The sequence below is a fragment of the Syngnathus acus genome, chromosome 19, assembly GCF_901709675.1.
Source record: "Syngnathus acus chromosome 19, fSynAcu1.2, whole genome shotgun sequence".
NCBI lineage: Eukaryota > Metazoa > Chordata > Actinopteri > Syngnathiformes > Syngnathidae > Syngnathus > Syngnathus acus.
Genome location: NC_051103.1, coordinates 3,066,184 through 3,083,026, shown reverse-complemented (window position 1 = coordinate 3,083,026; position 16,843 = coordinate 3,066,184). Strand labels below are relative to the sequence as shown.

The window sequence follows — 16,843 nt, the reverse complement described above, 5'->3', positions numbered from 1 at the left end:
AGCGTTTTTGTCCGAATTTAGCTTTTTTTCCTCGAAACGTTTTATTGAAACTTTGGTGTAAATATACAAGAAAATAACTCACTGTAAAAAAAAAATCTTATTATTTATTAGTTCTTATTTTAGTTTATTAGTATGTACAAAGTATGTATTCTGCAATATATAATGTATTGTTAAAAATAAATAAAAATATTAAATAAAAACTTTTCCACGCCTAGCTCACCTACTTCCGTGTTATTAAATTACCCGGGCCGTGATTGGCTGCGTGCTTCGCTCCCACTCAATGGGCGGGGCCCGCCTGATTTCCACAGTCGATCCAAAGTCTTTCAGACAGACAGGGCGACGGGGAACGACAAGTTTGACGTCTCCCCTTACGGAGCAATCTACGGACTTTAACTGGTGCAAAAGTGGGGACGATCGCGTACGATATTGCTCAAGTTGTTAAACATGAAGAAGAAAGAGTAGGTGAGAAAAACGTGGAGGTTAACCGGTCGGTGTTGGCGCAACAACATGGATGTCCTCGGGGGCGACGGTGCAGCTCTGAGCTGGAATTAAGGCCGTTTACGTGCTATTTCTGGTCGGCACAAAGCATTGGATGATTTTGTTTTGGTAAGCGTAGCCTTTAAAAGCATATGTGCACCCGGATTACGCATGTCACTAATAATCAAACATTTGATTTGTTTTTGCATTGCAGGATTTAAAGCTCCACGTTGTCACGAGTAAATATTAGCAAAGGTGAGACTTTGTTTTATTGTTTGAAAGCATTCACATTTTAATAACCTGTTCGGGAATTAGCTGTCGTCCCACACGTTTAATTTGGAGATAAACACAACCCCCCTTTGTATCCCCCTCCCCACCCCCGTGTGCCCCCATTCCATCTGTTGCAAACTCCTGACCTTATGACACACATAAATTATTATTCCAGCGTGATTTATTTGCCTTTTTTTTAATTGAAACACGCAGCTGTTCCTCGCCTCAATGTTGCTGATGCCTTCACTTCACCTCTTTTATGTGTACATCTGCTGATCCCTTGCAAACCAATACAAATGACCTCGCGGTGCACAAACAAGAGAGAAATCGCTCAATCCTCCATAGAGACGTGAGCGTAACATCTATTTTAATAAAATGCCGAATTCAATTGGTTAGGTCCACGTTGTGTGTTAATGATGTGTGGTCGGTTGCCAGATTCCATCTGATTGAATTTCATAATCTTGTTTGACTATATTAGCAGCAAGCTCTTTGTATAAAAAGCCAGAGGGCAAAAAGGATTACATGATCTCTTTTTAGACTCATCATACAGAGTAGAAACCTATAAAAAAGCAACTTTGGACCATGCCAGTTAAATAAGACGAGAAAATATGGCTTCCTTTTAAGACAATGATGTCATTTCAACCAGTCAAATCATATCATGCTTTATGGTGTCATGAATGAAAGGCTTAACAGTTTTGGAGAGTGCATTGGGGTTGCGTGTTCTTCTGACCAACAGCTCAAGCAACCAAGAATTGAGGTATGTTGTTAGGTAAGGATTGGATGGTTCCTGAAAATGATTTCCGCTGTATATATTGAAACACGGGTTCCATTGTTTGTATGAGTCACGCATTCTTGTCCACATGACACTCATTGATGCTTCTGTTTGAGTTCCTGTGGGGTTTTTTTTGTACACGATAACTCGTTACACAATGATAAATCGGTAATATTTAAACCAGGTTGAAGATTAAGTGTGGAAAAGGTGTGTCCCCTTTTATGTCCAAATTGAAAACCTGAGCTTTTTTTTTTTTTTCAGATGCAGAGGCTGTGGAGGCGAGATGTGCCCTTATCAGAGAGGTTGGGGGTGGACTCTCTTTTGGCTGAAGCGGCAGGGACGCCGGCGACGCCACCGCCGGGAGGGCCCAACATCTCCTGGCTCCCCGAAGCCCCCTTGCTAAGCCAGGACCAGCCCACATTCCTCATGACCCCTATGGCCCAGGCCGTGTCCGGCATCTTCGTCTGGACTTCCCTCATCCTTACCTGCCACCAGGTAAGTAAGCAGCCGCATGTTGTAAATAAATAAATAAATAATATAATTAATCTCGTTAAGGCCTACATGTTTTGAAGTCTGTGAATTTAATCTCAAAGCTGTATTATCTTTTTTTTTTCTTCCAGATCTACATGCACCTGCGTTTCTATAGCTCACCCCGGGAGCAGCGGCACATCGTACGGATCCTCTTCATCGTCCCCATCTACGGCATCGACTCTTGGCTCAGCCTCCTCTTCTTCACCAACGACCAGTACTACGTCTACTTTGACACCATCAGGGACTGCTACGAGGGTAAGAACAAACTTGACGCTCACTTCCACAATACACACTTCAAAAGGCGTCGCCGATGATGTGACTTTTCCGGTTGAGTTGAAAAGCATGCTGCAAAACTGGAGAGCTACAATCTGCCCATCCATTGCTAATTGATTACTTTGCTCACAAAGATCTATGATCTAACCTATCTAGCCTCATATTTTATCTCCTTGTCCAATATTTGTGTCATTCTATTCAAAATACCAAGCAAGTGAGCCCTGACCCAATGCTTTCCCCGAGTAAGGTCGACTGGCCTGTCGCATGGCAACAAGACTCCGAAACGGTTCTGCTACTGGACAAGCTGCCACAAGATAATGAGTTACCCGCTCAACCCAACTTGCAAAGTTCTCATTGTATGCACGCCTACTGTATCACCGTGGCAACCGGCCCCGGGCTGACGAGGGCATCCGCGGGGAGATGGGAACGCGTGGTAAATAAGCCAGAGCGACACAAAAGCAGATCAGGGGAGGGCTCATTCAAAGGCAAACCGATGGAGGGAGAAGCGGCTAACGCATGATGTAACACCAAATGCTGGCGGGCGGGGAGTGCAGCTCAGCCATAAAATGCGCCACACACCCAGTGCACGTCACAGTTTCACACTTTTGCATTGATTACACAATCATCAGCCGTGATTATACGGTGCACAAAGAAGGAAGATCCTAGGGGGAAGGGGGGGGGCAAAACAGGATTAGCACGCTGGTGTTTATGAGCCGCTTTGCTTGTCGTCATCCACATGCTGAGAAAGCACACAGGAGATTTAATCCACTTCCCACAGGAGACATTTGGTGACCATCAAACAATGTTTTTTTTTCTTCTTCTAGGAAATAGAAATAACAAATATCTCTGTTTGTTTGCCCCCCCCCCACCTAAAGCGTTTGTGATATACAACTTCCTGAGTCTGTGTTACGAATACCTCGGGGGAGAGAGCGCCATCATGGCCGAGATCCGAGGGAAACTCATCGAGTACGTCTCGCCCTTTTTTTTTTATTTACAAGCATTGATTTATCATTGCGATAATCGATTTACAATGTGTTCCGGCGCCACCAAGGTCCAGCTGCATGTTCGGCACGTGCTGCCTGAAGGGAAGGGCCTACTCCATCGGGTTCCTGCGCTTCTGCAAGCAGGCCACGCTGCAGTTCTGCGTCGTCAAGCCGCTCATGGCCACCATTACCGTCATCCTGCAGGCGTACGGCAAATACAAAGATGGAGACTTCAAGTGAGTCAACAAAAACCGCCCCCAGGTGTCAATTCAAAATGGCCTTGACGTTTGTGTGTGTTTTGTCGCTCCACAGCGCCGCCAGCGGGTACCTCTACGTCACCATCATCTGCAACGTCTCGGTCAGCTTGTCTCTGTACGCCCTCTTCCTCTTTTACTTCGCCACCCGCAACCTGCTCAGCCCATACGGGCCCGTGCTCAAGTTCGTCATCGTCAAGTCGGTCATCTTCCTCTCCTTCTGGCAAGGTGCGCCACCTCGAACCAAATTCATGAAACATTTGATAGAAGGTTGCTTTGATTTCTACTCAGGTGTGTTTCTGGCCATTATGGAGAGGTGCGGCGCCATCCCCCAGATTGACTCCGTGGAGGTGTCCGTCGGCAAAGGGACCGTCGCCGCCGGTTACCAGAACTTCATCATTTGCATCGAGATGTTTTTTGCCGCGCTGATCCTACGTTTCGCTTTCACCTCCAAAGTCTACAAGGACAAAAGTATCAGCGCGCAAGGTGAGAAGATCACGTCAATGGCGAGCATTCATTTTAAAATCCACTTTGATTTTATTTGACACTTTTATGACTTTCTGGCTTTTTCCTACATATTTGTAAGACAAGAGTCTTGCTATTCTGTCCTGTGCTTACACAAACCTTCATCTTCCCTTTTCTTTGCTGCCTTTTGAAGGACCCCTCCCTACATACGGAGAGTTTGGTAGGTTCCACGCTGACCGTTTCGACTCTTCTTGCATTGTCCATTGATGTCTGTTGCTCACCACAGTCACTTATCAAATCCTCCATGAGTCATTTTTTCCACATTGTAGTATAGCGTCCTTCCTTGATTGTAGCTAACCGATTGTTAGCTAAACCGTTTTGCAACTCACTGCCGTCTAGGCAGCTGCGCCCCGATGAAGAGCATCTCCAGCAGCCTGAAGGAGACGATGAACCCGGGCGACATGGTCCAGGACGCTATTCATAACTTCTCGCCGGCTTACCAGCATTACACCCAGCAGTCCACGCTGGAGCAGGGCGTGCCGCCGCCGCCTGTGTCGCGCACGCTCAGCGCCGTTAGCAACCACGGGGACACCGAGAAAACCTTCCTGCTGAGCTCGGACGATGAATTCTAGACAGGCGGAAATGTGATTCATCCTCCCGGCAGCAGTCGGCCGCCTCTCATATGTGAGAATGTTTGTTTGCCATTTCATGAGAGCATGAATGTAAGTATAAACACGGCACGTTTGTGCTGGACGCTATAAGCTAGTCTGGTGTAAAACACCTGCTTGATTAGTAAGTCGTTTTCAAGTTTTACTCAAAAGATTTGCTGACTTTGATAGACTGTTCATTTTTTTTATAGCGCAACTTCAAGTTTATTCTGATAATGTTGTGATTTTTGTGAAATTTGATACGTTTCATGACAACCTGAGAAGGACTTAAAAAAATGTTTTATTCGGTTTGCAATAAATTGACAAGTTACTACAAATTTCCCCTGCCAGCTCCAATTCCGCATGTGTACACTAGAGGGAGCCCTATGACAGCTCGAATGCGCATTCTTAAGTATCGATTCATCGAAACACCTGTCGAGACATTCCTCAAGCGTTTTATCATCAGGAAATGCAAACCAGCAGGCCTTCACACACACATGAATCATGTGATATTTTTTCTTCTCTGCTTACCTGTCGTTACGAGAAGCCATGCTGACCTATTTTTAAACGCTGACTGGGTAAATAAGTTTGAGCACTTTTGACATGGATACTGAAGAAGATACAAGAAGACTAAGATTTAATCTATTGGTTTTCTTTCTCTTTTTTAAGGTCAAGTTTCAGAAGCAGCAATCAAAACGTAATGGTTCCAGAAATAACCAAAATTTAAAAATAGAAAACATTTTGTCCAAATGGCCTATTTCCCATTCATGGCTTGAGATAAATATATTTTTATTGAACAATCCAGAATATATTTTCATATTTAGCTGGCTTTAACTAACCTCGATCTAACCCAAAGCTTATCTGATACGTTCAACACATCCTGCACGTAAAACCTCTTCCTTTCCTACTGAGTCAGCAACCACAGAAGCACACCATTTTATGTACAATATGTACAACATTTATTATAATATATATAAAATAGATGATGTACTTGAATTTTCACAATAGAAAAAGTACAATAAATACAAAGACCATTTTTGTTTTGCAAGTATCACAAAACATCCAGCACAATTTGACAAGAGGTGAGACATTGGAAATATAGATAAATGCTTTTTTTCTTTAAACCACACATATTCATATAGCTAAATAGAAGCTTTGTATATCTGAATTATTTTTCCAACACAAGTGTAATTTGTGTCACGACGTTTTGAACTAACATTATGGTTTTTCAAGTGAATACGCTTCACACCTTCGTTTCCTTGTCTTTTCTTTACCACTTGCTTTTTCCGTCATTCATCCATCTCTCGACCTCTTCCCTCATCTTCTCTTCCTCTATCTTTCTTCTCAGTCTTTCTCCACACGAATAACATAAAAGAAAAAAAAAAATCCCTCCAAGAATCCACTATGGCAAGCCAGTACAAATATGGCAACAAAAAAAAAACACGTGCACGAATCATCACACAGCAATATGGCCGTCGGCTTTGAGCATATTTCTACGTAGCTAATAATTAAACATTTTTGTGAAGTAGGAATCGTTGTCACACAATACAATTAGACATGAAAATACGCCCGACCTCCCCCCCCTCCCTCAACTATGGAAGTACTGAACCCATACATAACATCACAGCACTCAGTTAGCTTGTCTTGTCAAAATATCTACTTTTAAATACAAATAAAATATAGAATATATCTCTGATAAATGTCACTCAACATTTGCGTCTTGACGGCACGTACAAACATTACAAATAAGAAACACGTAAAGAGGAATGTGCGCGTTTTTCAGCTAAATGTCCAACGCGTGACGTTGGGGAGTCGAGCGGACTTGTCCCGGAATCGTTACTGCACAGTAGGAACTGTAGGACAGGTAAGCTGTGTGCTATTTGAGCCGAGACAAAAAAAACAAACAAAAGTGTGATGGACGGTCAGCAGGTTTGGTTTGATACCTCCCACAAGTACTGAAGGCACTGTGTTGGTGTACAAACCCTGAACATCAGTCATCCTCTAGCTCCCAGGAGTTCCGAATATCACCCCCGCAATAATTCGAATCTGCTTTGAATACAGATCACGGCCTTCCACGACCCTGTTGTGCCATTGAAGGGTAGTGATAACCAAAAAAACAAATATACGGTAACAGAACCTGGAATGCAGAAGTTTGTAGAACCTGCGGGGGAAGCTCAACGGTAAAGTTTTCTTTTTTTTTGCTTGCGTTTCCAAAAAGCAGAAGCAGAGGAAGCTTCGCTTTTTCGGCCGCATCAAACAAAACAGTAAGCAAGGCTGGATTGCCAATGTACAGTACGGTGGAAAAGTCTTGTTTCAACAGCTACATTCTAAGGATTTTCAAAATTGGAATTTGGGGATTTTTTTTCTTAGACAACTTAAATTCAATGACATTATATTTTAGCTGCTGATTGACTTGAAGACATGCAGACCTTACAGTGCTAAAATGGCAAAAATCCACAAGTAATTGACACTACCTGTGTTTTACTGTAATTGCCTATATATACTTCAAAATAGCAGCAAAGGACTATCCATCCATCCATTTTCCGAACCGCTTAGTCCCCACGGGGGTCGCGGGCGTGCTGGAGCCTATCCCAGCTGTCATCGGGCAGTAGGCGGGGGACACCCTGAACCGGTTGCCAGCCAATCGCAGGGCACACAGAGACAAACAACCATTTGCACTCGCACTCACACCTGGGGACAATCTGGAGTCTTCAATCGGCCTACCAAGCATGTTTTTGGGATGTGGGAGGAAACCGGAGTGCCCGGAGAAAACCCACGCGGGCCCGGGGAGAACATGCAAACTCCGCACAGGGAGGGCCGGAGGTGGAATTGAACCCGCACCCTCCTAACTGTGAGGCGGACGTGCTACCCAGTGCGCCACCGAGCCGCTCCAGCAAAGGACTAGTTTTGTCTAAATTAAGATCCTCAATTCACTTCAGCAGCAAAATGGCAACAAAGACAGCAAATCGGTGAGTTTTTAGTGGGGACCTGATAAGAGTTTTCCACAGTACTGTACAATCCAACCTCGCCTAATATAAATGAACATTGGCCATTATTAAATAGCGAGCACTTCGACGGAGAAGTGGCTCGTCTGGTCCTGGATGACGTCATACATGAATGACTCGTGTGTGGGCGTAGCACTGATGTTTAGTATTATCCTACCGATATAGTTCTCGTGTTCCAATATGTGTATACGTGTGTGCCACACCCCCTCAGTCAGTTTACAGAGCCTAGGAAGACTCGTGGCCCCTCTGAGGCGGAGCTTGCGCTGGACTCTTGACGATGGTGATGACGGAGGCAGTGTTAAGGCGCGGCGCAGTGGCCAGCAGGTTGCCCCCTCCGGCCTCGAGGCCTCTAGCGAACCTCTGCAGCGCGGCCAGGCGAGCGCCCAGGCCTTCCAGCTCTTTCCTCATGCCGGCGTTCTCGGCCCCCAGTCGGTCCACCTCCCTCTGGAGCTCCATTTTCTGCTGTTCAAGGGCTTCGCGCTGTGACACTCGCTTGACCCGGCAGCTGGCGGCGTAGCCCCGGTTCTTCAAGGTGCGTCGGCGCTGCTTCAGTTTCTGGATCTCCTCGCGGGACATCCCGCGCAGGTGCAGGTTGAGCTCCCGCACAGACAGCGACATGAGCTCGCTGTCGGACAAGAAGGGAACGTTCTCGCCGCATTCCTGCTTCACCTGAATGAATAACGGAAGAGGATTAGATGATCAATAACTTGTCTGATAGAAAACAAGTGCTCTGGCGCCCTCATGTGGCACCTATAGGCAATTACAAGCGGTAAAATTCGTAAAAACATTTTTGTATGGTCACTATATTGCAAATTTTCAGAACATTACAAAATATTTTAAGAGTCAAATGTTTTTTTTTCCTTTCATTCATATCTATGCTTGTGCATGTTACCTTCAGGGCTTTGCTGTTTCTCTCCGTCGTCATGATGCCACCACTCTCCTCAGTTTCCCCCCCCGCCCCGTGAACCAGTCAGCACAGATTCAGACACTCTGAGAAGAGACAAAGAGGATTGCAATTTTATTTTTTTAAAGGTAAGTGGTCACATGCGAGTCAGGACATCACGCCATTTTAGTTCATTTATAGCCTGACATTTGCGTCCGCTCACAAGACCGCCTGTCATGCAAGGCAGAGAAAAGGAGAAGCCGCACATCTCTCCCTCTCTACACACGCGCTCTCGTCTAATCCCGCGGTTTAATATCAGAGGAAGTTTTTTTTTTTTGTGTGTGTGAAAGTGACAGACGTCTTTGTTTGTTGGCTGGTGTGCTAAGGGGAAGTTACCAAGACTTTTTGGCCTTGCTCTTGCTCAAAGCAGGTGTCCTAAGCAACACTTCCTCCTGTCAACCGCCCGCAGTTTTTGTTTGGTGCTTACTACAGCAGAAAATGGCAATTTAACTTTAACTTAAATAAAATAAGTTGAACTAAATACGGACATTTGCGTAACATGACTCTCATGCTTACATTAGCAGAAGTGTTTGTTTAACCGTGCGGTGTCTTTGAGCAGCTCTATTTAGAAACGTTATCGTCATATCTAACATTAAGTCCATGGAGGCGGTGTGTGTGACTTCCTACATTCCTCTTAAGGTCACTTGTTAGCATGAGTTGGGGTGGGTGGCATGCTGTGTATGTCAGGTCACTGTCACGATGACTTTAACGAGAGGTTTTATGCTAGGCTAGAAAAAGCCTGCAAGCTCATCGTGGCGGCATGGCAACAATACTTCCTTTCATCGTGTAAAAATGTTGATTTTTTTTTGTTCTCATGTTTAGCTGAGAAGGAAGTGTGCTGCGTGTGAAAGAACTGTCAGCGCACACTTCCTGGTTGATATTGCCCTTCTGTTTTTTAGCGTAAGATAGCTATTTGATCCCCTTGATAGCGCTAAGTGAAGATTTGGATCAGATAAATATGTTGTTGAATTGTTATATAAGGACACACTTTCTGCTGACATACTTTGTTTACAACGCGGCAGAAAAACATAACATTTGACGAGGTACGTCAACCACATTTGTTCTCCAAGGTGTGTCGGAAAAGTCCTGGGACTGCTCAAAATGCTTCTGAAATTTAGAAGACATGGATAGTCATAACTCACGAAACAATTGTTTAAGGGTTATTACACTTTCACTTTCTTTTTACGATAAATACCTCTGAGCTCATCGGGTGTTTAACCGAAGTACATGTTAGGTGTTCTGTGCCATTTAAAACCACATTCCAGGAAGCAAAATCTAATTAGGGATAGAAATAAGTCAATTACGATTAAGTCAATTTTCTTCCTTAGTGAACTAACTCAAAAGCACGTGTTGATTTACAACATGAGGAACAACTACTGTTTATAATAGGAAAATTACAACACTCTGTAATTTTGACTACAGTTAGTGGAATTTCCCGAAAAGCGTGGGGCGTGAAGTGCCCGCAACCGCACTGGCGTCCCAATAGCCGGTGGAGGCTGTAAACCGTCGTTCGTAAAGTCATGATGATTCAGCAATACACCAATCGCACCGCTAAAAGCTAAACCGGCTACCGCCAGTCAAAAATCCAGGCAAAACTAGCCCGTTGCTATATTTGTCACAAGACTCCAGGATATCCGCGTAAATGCTCGGCTAAAAATACCTAAGGTCTGCTGGATTTTGCGTGGAAGCTTACCGAACCCGAGAGCAACAAGTGAACGCAACGTCGCCACGCAACAGCAACAATCTTGTAAAAAAGCCAAAAATGTCTATTATGGATCATGGCAAAGGACTAAATAATAGTTTTGATTGTCACAAAATGGCAGATAAAACGGTCAGATTAGGGTAAAATAAACGCTGTAGTAAACAGCCGTAGCGGCTGCATTCGACATCCATTTTAGCATGACTGTAAAAATGTGCTGCTGTTAAATATGTTTAAACGAGTAGTTACACCCAAGACAAAAATGTGTTATTCAAACAGCGCGATGTATTAACAATATTACTATGGTTATTAACGTGGAATATACATCAGCCACACCGTTTTGAAAATGCTAGTAATTCGAGCTGTTAGCATCTTTAGCATCAACGGTGTCGGCTACGAGGGATTAAAGTAAACAGCTGCCCACTCACTTGTCCTTGGCTTATTAGGCAAATTCCAAATGGTTACGGTTCTTCCGATGTCGCGTCGTTGTTCCTATCGATTCGCAAATACCTCTTCGGTAGCTTGGTAGTTTCCGATCTGTGACAATTTTACCGCTGGCTCGAAGCGACAAAATGTCAGTCCGCCTTTTCCCGGAATGACTTCGCTGCTCTCTGAGGTGGGATTCTTTCATTCATAAAAAAAAAAAAAAAAAAAACAAGCGACAATGACGTCAGGGGCAAAGAATGAAGGCGGAGTTACACCCGCCCCCGCCGCGTACTCCGAGAGGATGTAAACAAGGAATCCCTGAGTCCCTCAAAAACAACAGGCATAAAATACTGGCGATTTATGTAAAAAGTCAAACATGCTTTCAACATTGTGCACGTTTGTGAGTCTAAGTAAATGTTGAGTAACTTTGTAAAGTTAATATATTACAGGTTATCGTTTTAGTCAGGTCACGTGTTGGTTGTGCTGCTTTAAAGCAGGGTTGTGCAAACGTTTGTGATTTTCCAAACAGACAGATAGGCTAAGAGGTCATTCGTAGATATGGTTATAAAAGAAAAACAAGTTCAAATGTCATTAAATTGTATTATTTGTAAATATTTCTAACCAACCAATTTAAATAAAAATTCCACAACTGCTAACTACACACGTGGAGAAAACTGTCGGTATCCCTGTTTATGAAATAATAAAATAAAATAAATGTTTATGAAAAGAATTTCTCGGTGTATGTGTGTTCCAGGTTCATAAGCACGGACCTATTGGACAATGGAGCGACCACCCCCCCTGCTGGTCAAAAAGCATCTTTAGTTATAGCAATAACGATATTGCGCAATTATTTCAAGCATTTTGAAATAATTGAACTCAACATTTATGGTTTGGTGTATGGATGTTTTGTTCCTGACTGAAGGAAACAAAAGAGACGTGTGTATTTTATTCAAGACGTCAGTGTTTGCAGTAAGACACCAGACGCTAGACGGCGCTGTGCAATTTATGCGAAGTATCAAATGACCTTTGTCACCTGACGTCACCCGACACGGAAGTGCACACGCGCATGCGTTCCGCCGGTGACCTCAGACTTGCATAGATGCACGCTTCTTAGCATTAGCAGGTTTTCTTTTGAGCAACTTGGCAGTTGTTAAAACTACGGCAATCTAGCAATCGACATTGTTATATCGTCTGGCGAGCTGAGTTGTCCTGCCCGCTGCTTGACTGACGAGACATTCTCCGAGCGGGACTGAAGAGGAGCCATGCCCGGAATCGAAGAGCTTTCCCCGGCTGCGGGCCCGGTGGCTACCCGGCCCCCCGAGGATGAAATTGACGACGACGACGATGATGATGTTAGTTCTCAATTTAAATCTATTTAATTGATCTACTAAACATAAAGTTTCATTCATTTGCTTAATTGTTCTTGCTAGAACTGTTGTAAAGATGATCAGCTCCATGCTTGAGGAATATCAGATTAAGTTACCATCTCCAACATGTATTCAGTCATTACATACATAATATTTCTACGTTACAAAAATACCACGTAGCACTACCGGGAAACCCCCCCATAAAAGTGGATATCTAATCTTTAATGGCACATTTATGTTCTTACCAATGACTGAAGTATTACGAATTAACGACTAAGTGCATTAGACATTATTTTTTATTAATATTATATTAGATACTTATTTACTGCTTGTAAATAAGATTTAGGTGAGCTAAAATGTGCTTTTCTCTTCTGTTAGATTGATGAGACCTTGGTGGAGAGGTTGTGGGGCCTGACAGAGATGTTTCCAGACACAGTTCGTACAGCTGCTGAGTTCTCAGCACAGTGTTCGGTCTCACTGGCCAAAAAGTTTTACAGGTACACTTGTGTTTAGTTAAACCAAGCGACAACGGACCCATTTTTTTGCATTGTTGTTCAATATCCACCCTTCTGATGGTTTCCATTTTCTTATTCAAGTTTCTCTCGCTCGGCCCTCTGGGTGGGAACGACTTCCTTTATGATCCTGGTGTTGCCTGTCGTGTTTGAGACAGAGCGGCTACAGCTGGAACAGCAGCAGCTACAGCAGCAGAGACAGGTGATTTGCTTATAACAACATAACATCTAAACATGACAAGAAATGGGATTATTTTCATATTTCCTCTCAGATCCTATTGGGACCCAACACCGGTATGTCCGGTGGGATGCCAGGCATGATGCCATCGGCCCCGGGAAAGATTTGAGGAACGTGTGGACCAATTATAACCTGGAGTCTTCTTCCACAAACACGGTGGAATCTGGTGGCCGCAAGGGGAGACAGAGAGACTGTGAAGAAATGCAAAGAACTGCTGTAACGACAAACAAAAGGAGGCCTAAGCTTCACACCAGTCATGCAACTTTTAGGTCACTCCACCACTCATGCCTTGTCTGATCCAGTGGTAAGGTGATGTGTTTTAAGGCATCTGTCTCACTGTCTCCCCTTAATCACAGAGACTGATTTTCAGGATTACCGGTTTCCATCTTTTTTTTTTATCTATATAGTTGTATGAATAAATATATCATCCTGGCCATTTGAGGGAAAGCAGGAAAAGGAGGTTTCACTGAATGAAAAGAAGAAATAACACAGGAAAAGGTTACAGGTAGTGAGTCAGCTGTTTGTGTTCTAAAATGTTGAACATTTTCTGAAACGTTTCTGCACCTGTAGGATATGTTTTAAGTTTAAACACTGGTGTGTGTGACATTATTGACATTCACTCGTCACAAAAAATGCCATAATTACATTCAATATTTGTTTGTAGGAAATAAACATGTCTGAAGCATCTGTGAGATAAATGAAGCTTTTCTGTGTGTTGCCTTTCTGTCCCAGTTCAACATTGCACTGTATTTTGAAAATTATTGAAAGGTCCTTATATAGGAAAAAAAGAATGTTTAGTCCTTTGAAACTACTAATGATTTACTTCAATGTGTTGTTAAAAATGTCAGCTTTAATGCTAAATAGCTTTACTAAGCAGTCTTGTGTAGCTGAGAGCACGACAATGCAAAAAATGGCTACAGGTATTTATTTACAATTAGAAGCAACAAATTAAAAATAATTGGTCAAGAATGCAAGTGGTAGCTAAAATATACTGAAAAAAGATACCAAACCAAAATTATAATCGAAATTGTGCTGTCCAAAATTGTATACAGTGGTGTATTTAACATTATGAAAAACTACACCTATTCCCTAATTGAAACTATCAATCGGCACCTGCACTTGAACTCACCATTTATTCTGTCTGGTGGCAAAACTAGTTATTAGTATGTGAAAATCCCATTTCACTTGAATACATCATCACTTCTCTCCGCGAGGTGTGCTTATTAAACTTTCGATATTTAGTCATTTCTAACAAATCCTACAATAACAGGATGAAAAAAAGTCACAAATACTGCTTACATCAATAATATTTTAGTATTTACTCATTAGACTTAGTTCGTTGTTAAACTTTGGAATACTGTGTAGAGTCTTTTGCTAATTTCGTAATATTATCTCGGCTAAAGCTAATTGTGCTACAGTGGCTAAATTCATTTCTGACCATTTCGATTTGGTTTTGACAACACAGCATTCACAATGAAAGTCTCCGAGGACCAAAATGTCGAGGACGGTGTTTCATTTCAGGATGAGGTAAAATGCAATTTTACTTTTCGAACCTTTACAAGCGGTTCTGAAAATGGATGGATGTGTGAAGCTAAGCAGAACCGTTGTCCCGCTCTATATGAGTTCAACTGTATATATATGTATATATAAAAAAGTCATGTCATTAATTAATTTCTCATAACTAATGAAAACTTTGTCTTCCCTCAAGCAGGATCTCATTTTCCAAGACATTGACCTTCTACAACAACATGGGATAGTAAGTAAATATAATAGTAACTACAATTCTAATTTCCTTCACCAAACCAAAGTTTAGATATGAAACAATGCCCTCAAACCTGTTCCCATTTGTCACCACAGAATATGGCAGATATCCAAAAACTGAAAACCGTGGGCATCTGCACCGTCAAGGGAATTCAAATGATGACACGCAAGGCTTTGTGCAACATTAAGGGATTGTCTGAAGCAAAAGTGGAAAAAATTAAGGAAGCTGCTGGGAAAATGCTGGTAAAAATCACTAAGCGAGTTTTGCAAACTGTGGGCGTGATTTTGATCGAGCAGTTATCAATTTTGAGATCATTCTTGTCCTCGTAGAATCACGGTTTCCAGACTGCCTTTGAATACAGTGTCAAGAGGAAGATCGTTTTCCACATCACAACCGGGAGTCAGGAGTTTGAGTTTGTATTATATTCAGTCATCATTTTACTAAGAAAATATGTTTATAAATGGGTCACAATCTTGCTTTCTACTAGTAAATTGTTGGGTGGAGGAATGGAGAGTATGGCTATCACAGAAGCCTTTGGAGGTGAGGTATTATTTTTTAGGCTCATGTTTATAATTTTGTCCATTTTTTTTAATATCTACTTTATTAAAATCTTGCAGAGTTTCGTACAGGAAAAACACAGCTTTCCCACACACTTTGCGGTGCGTAAAACAACAACAAAAAAACGCAAATGCTATAACAATAACTAATACTGTGTTGTTTTTGTCCTAGTCACCGCTCAGCTGCCAGGAGAAAATGGCTACTCGGGTGGGAAAGTCATCTTTATTGACACAGAGCACACTTTGTATCCTCGCTGGAATGAATAAGAATTTTCTTCTTTCTTTTTTTGTTTCTATTGCCCTTAATGTCTTTTGCAGTCGCCCAGATCGACTGAGAGACATTGCCGATAGGTTTAATTTGGACCACAATGAAGTCCTTGACAATGTTCTATATGCTCGGGCTTATACCAGTAAGAATATGCATCACAAATGCTTTACATGAGGCATAGGTGTTTCATCTCATCCAGGTCACTTTCGGTTGTTCCTTCAGGTGAGCATCAGATGAAGCTATTGGACTTTGTGGCAGCTAAATTTCATGAGGAAGCAGGAATCTTCAAGCTTTTGGTAATGAAAACTTTGATCAATAGTTGATTGTTTTTATATTCTAATAACATGTGTCTTCATTAGATTATTGACTCCATCATGGCCCTGTTCAGAGTTGACTTCTCGGGTCGAGGTGAGTTGGCAGAGAGGCAGCAGAAACTGGCCCTGATGCTCTCCAGGCTGCAGAAGATTTCTGAAGGTCTGAACCAACACAGTGTCGCTTCCAGAAAACTACACAATATAAAATAATGCATATTATGAAGGTATTTTCTATTTTCCTCCTTAGAGTACAATGTTGCTGTGTTTGTGACCAACCAAATGACTGCTGATCCTGGCGCAGGGATGACGTAAGGAAAGACACATTCTCATTTCGTGAAACTTTGACGAAGCAGATTTGCCTATATTCCCCCCATTTAGATTCCAAGCTGATCCGAAGAAGCCGATCGGCGGCCACATCCTGGCCCACGCTTCCACCACAAGGTTGAGCTTGAGGAAGGGACGTGCTGAGATGAGAATTGTCAAAATATTTGACAGGTATGCATTGTTTTATAATCAGTTCTTATTCCATATGAATCATTTTCAATTTTCTGGAATTGTTTTTGCAGCCCAAATATGCCTGAGAAAGAGGCATCTTTCGCCATCACAGCTGGAGGTATCACTGATGCTAAAGAGTAAAAGAGACAAATAATACATTATTAGCACAGTTAGCTGTTTCCTTTTAGTCACATTATAGTTTTTTACTACTCTATTTATTCAATTTTCATGAATTCCAAGGAGTTTAATGTTTTTGCTTTGAAAAATGATATATTTATTAGCACACTTAGCTATTCAACGCTAGTGATATATTTATTAGCACAGTTAGCTGTTCAACTCTAGTCATTTAAATGTATTTTTTAGGAATATTTAAAAATTCTATGTCTTGTTCCAATGTATTTATTCCATTTGTATTGTTAGTAGTTTGGCACCTTGTTAATGGTTGGACAAAATAAATTAGAGATGATGTTCAACGTGATCTCATATGACTCGACCTACGCCGAGTCCCGTCGTAAGCCGAGGTTCACAGCCAGCAGGGGATCGGTGGTCACCTCTAGCGGTGGTCTACCCGAATTACAAGGACTA

The 16,843-nt window shown here is 42.4% G+C and overlaps 4 protein-coding genes and 1 long non-coding RNA gene across 6 annotated transcripts; 3 read left to right on the top strand and 2 right to left on the bottom strand.

Moving 5' to 3' along the window:
• Positions 1 to 304: 304 nt before the first annotated feature.
• tmem184ba (transmembrane protein 184ba) lies at positions 305 to 5,010 on the top strand. 2 transcript variants are annotated; one of them, XM_037278407.1, is made up of 10 exons: positions 305 to 606; positions 692 to 732; positions 1,781 to 2,014; positions 2,140 to 2,305; positions 3,199 to 3,289; positions 3,375 to 3,542; positions 3,619 to 3,788; positions 3,852 to 4,046; positions 4,219 to 4,245; positions 4,425 to 5,010. In XM_037278407.1, exons 3-10 carry the CDS (start codon positions 1,781 to 1,783, stop codon positions 4,655 to 4,657), a joined length of 1,284 nt encoding a protein of 427 aa, XP_037134302.1. In that variant the 5' UTR covers positions 305 to 606; positions 692 to 732; the 3' UTR covers positions 4,658 to 5,010. The 2 variants fall into 2 exon arrangements, with proteins under 2 accessions (XP_037134302.1, XP_037134303.1); XM_037278408.1 differs by lacking the exon at positions 4,219 to 4,245 and having other exon boundaries at positions 306 to 606.
• Positions 5,011 to 7,569: 2,559 nt separating this feature from the next.
• Positions 7,570 to 10,884, bottom strand: maff (v-maf avian musculoaponeurotic fibrosarcoma oncogene homolog F). Its single transcript, XM_037278410.1, has 3 exons — positions 10,748 to 10,884; positions 8,570 to 8,667; positions 7,570 to 8,346 (listed from the first exon to the last, which is right to left on the bottom strand). Exons 2-3 carry the CDS (start codon positions 8,600 to 8,602, stop codon positions 7,903 to 7,905), a joined length of 477 nt encoding a protein of 158 aa, XP_037134305.1. The 5' UTR covers positions 8,603 to 8,667; positions 10,748 to 10,884; the 3' UTR covers positions 7,570 to 7,902.
• Positions 10,885 to 11,800: 916 nt separating this feature from the next.
• tomm22 (translocase of outer mitochondrial membrane 22 homolog (yeast)) lies at positions 11,801 to 13,555 on the top strand. Its single transcript, XM_037278411.1, has 4 exons — positions 11,801 to 12,097; positions 12,491 to 12,609; positions 12,709 to 12,826; positions 12,897 to 13,555. Exons 1-4 carry the CDS (start codon positions 12,008 to 12,010, stop codon positions 12,969 to 12,971), a joined length of 402 nt encoding a protein of 133 aa, XP_037134306.1. The 5' UTR covers positions 11,801 to 12,007; the 3' UTR covers positions 12,972 to 13,555.
• Positions 13,556 to 14,064: 509 nt separating this feature from the next.
• dmc1 (DNA meiotic recombinase 1) lies at positions 14,065 to 16,416 on the top strand. The gene is made up of 13 exons (XM_037277574.1): positions 14,065 to 14,389; positions 14,571 to 14,618; positions 14,720 to 14,866; positions 14,954 to 15,036; positions 15,112 to 15,164; positions 15,242 to 15,283; positions 15,354 to 15,426; positions 15,500 to 15,591; positions 15,672 to 15,745; positions 15,809 to 15,923; positions 16,011 to 16,071; positions 16,142 to 16,258; positions 16,330 to 16,416. Exons 1-13 carry the CDS (start codon positions 14,336 to 14,338, stop codon positions 16,397 to 16,399), a joined length of 1,029 nt encoding a protein of 342 aa, XP_037133469.1. The 5' UTR covers positions 14,065 to 14,335; the 3' UTR covers positions 16,400 to 16,416.
• Positions 15,391 to 16,379, bottom strand: LOC119137986. The gene is made up of 2 exons (XR_005101062.1): positions 16,040 to 16,379; positions 15,391 to 15,955 (listed from the first exon to the last, which is right to left on the bottom strand). It is a non-coding gene; the product is annotated as an uncharacterized LOC119137986 (long non-coding RNA).
• Positions 16,417 to 16,843: the final 427 nt, after the last annotated feature.

Bases quoted from the DNA above. Each gene is read 5' to 3' on its own strand.
- tmem184ba (XM_037278407.1), top strand. From the start codon at position 1,781: ATGCAGAGGCTGTGGAGGCGAGATGTGCCCTTATCAGAGAGGTTGGGG. The intron at 2,306-3,198 runs GTAAGAACAAAC...CCCCACCTAAAG, and splicing joins CATCAGGGACTGCTACGAGG to CGTTTGTGATATACAACTTC. The intron at 3,543-3,618 runs GTGAGTCAACAA...GTCGCTCCACAG, and splicing joins TACAAAGATGGAGACTTCAA to CGCCGCCAGCGGGTACCTCT.
- maff (XM_037278410.1), bottom strand. From the start codon at position 8,602: ATGACGACGGAGAGAAACAGCAAAGCCCTGAAG. The intron at 8,347-8,569 runs GTAACATGCACA...TTATTCATTCAG, and splicing joins GAAACAGCAAAGCCCTGAAG to GTGAAGCAGGAATGCGGCGA.
- tomm22 (XM_037278411.1), top strand. From the start codon at position 12,008: ATGCCCGGAATCGAAGAGCTTTCCCCGGCTGCGGGCCCGGTGGCTACC. The intron at 12,098-12,490 runs GTTAGTTCTCAA...CTCTTCTGTTAG, and splicing joins ACGACGACGACGATGATGAT to ATTGATGAGACCTTGGTGGA. The intron at 12,610-12,708 runs GTACACTTGTGT...TTCTTATTCAAG, and splicing joins CTGGCCAAAAAGTTTTACAG to TTTCTCTCGCTCGGCCCTCT.
- dmc1 (XM_037277574.1), top strand. From the start codon at position 14,336: ATGAAAGTCTCCGAGGACCAAAATGTCGAGGACGGTGTTTCATTTCAG. The intron at 14,867-14,953 runs GTAAAAATCACT...TTGTCCTCGTAG, and splicing joins AAGCTGCTGGGAAAATGCTG to AATCACGGTTTCCAGACTGC. The intron at 15,284-15,353 runs GTGCGTAAAACA...TTTTTGTCCTAG, and splicing joins GCTTTCCCACACACTTTGCG to TCACCGCTCAGCTGCCAGGA.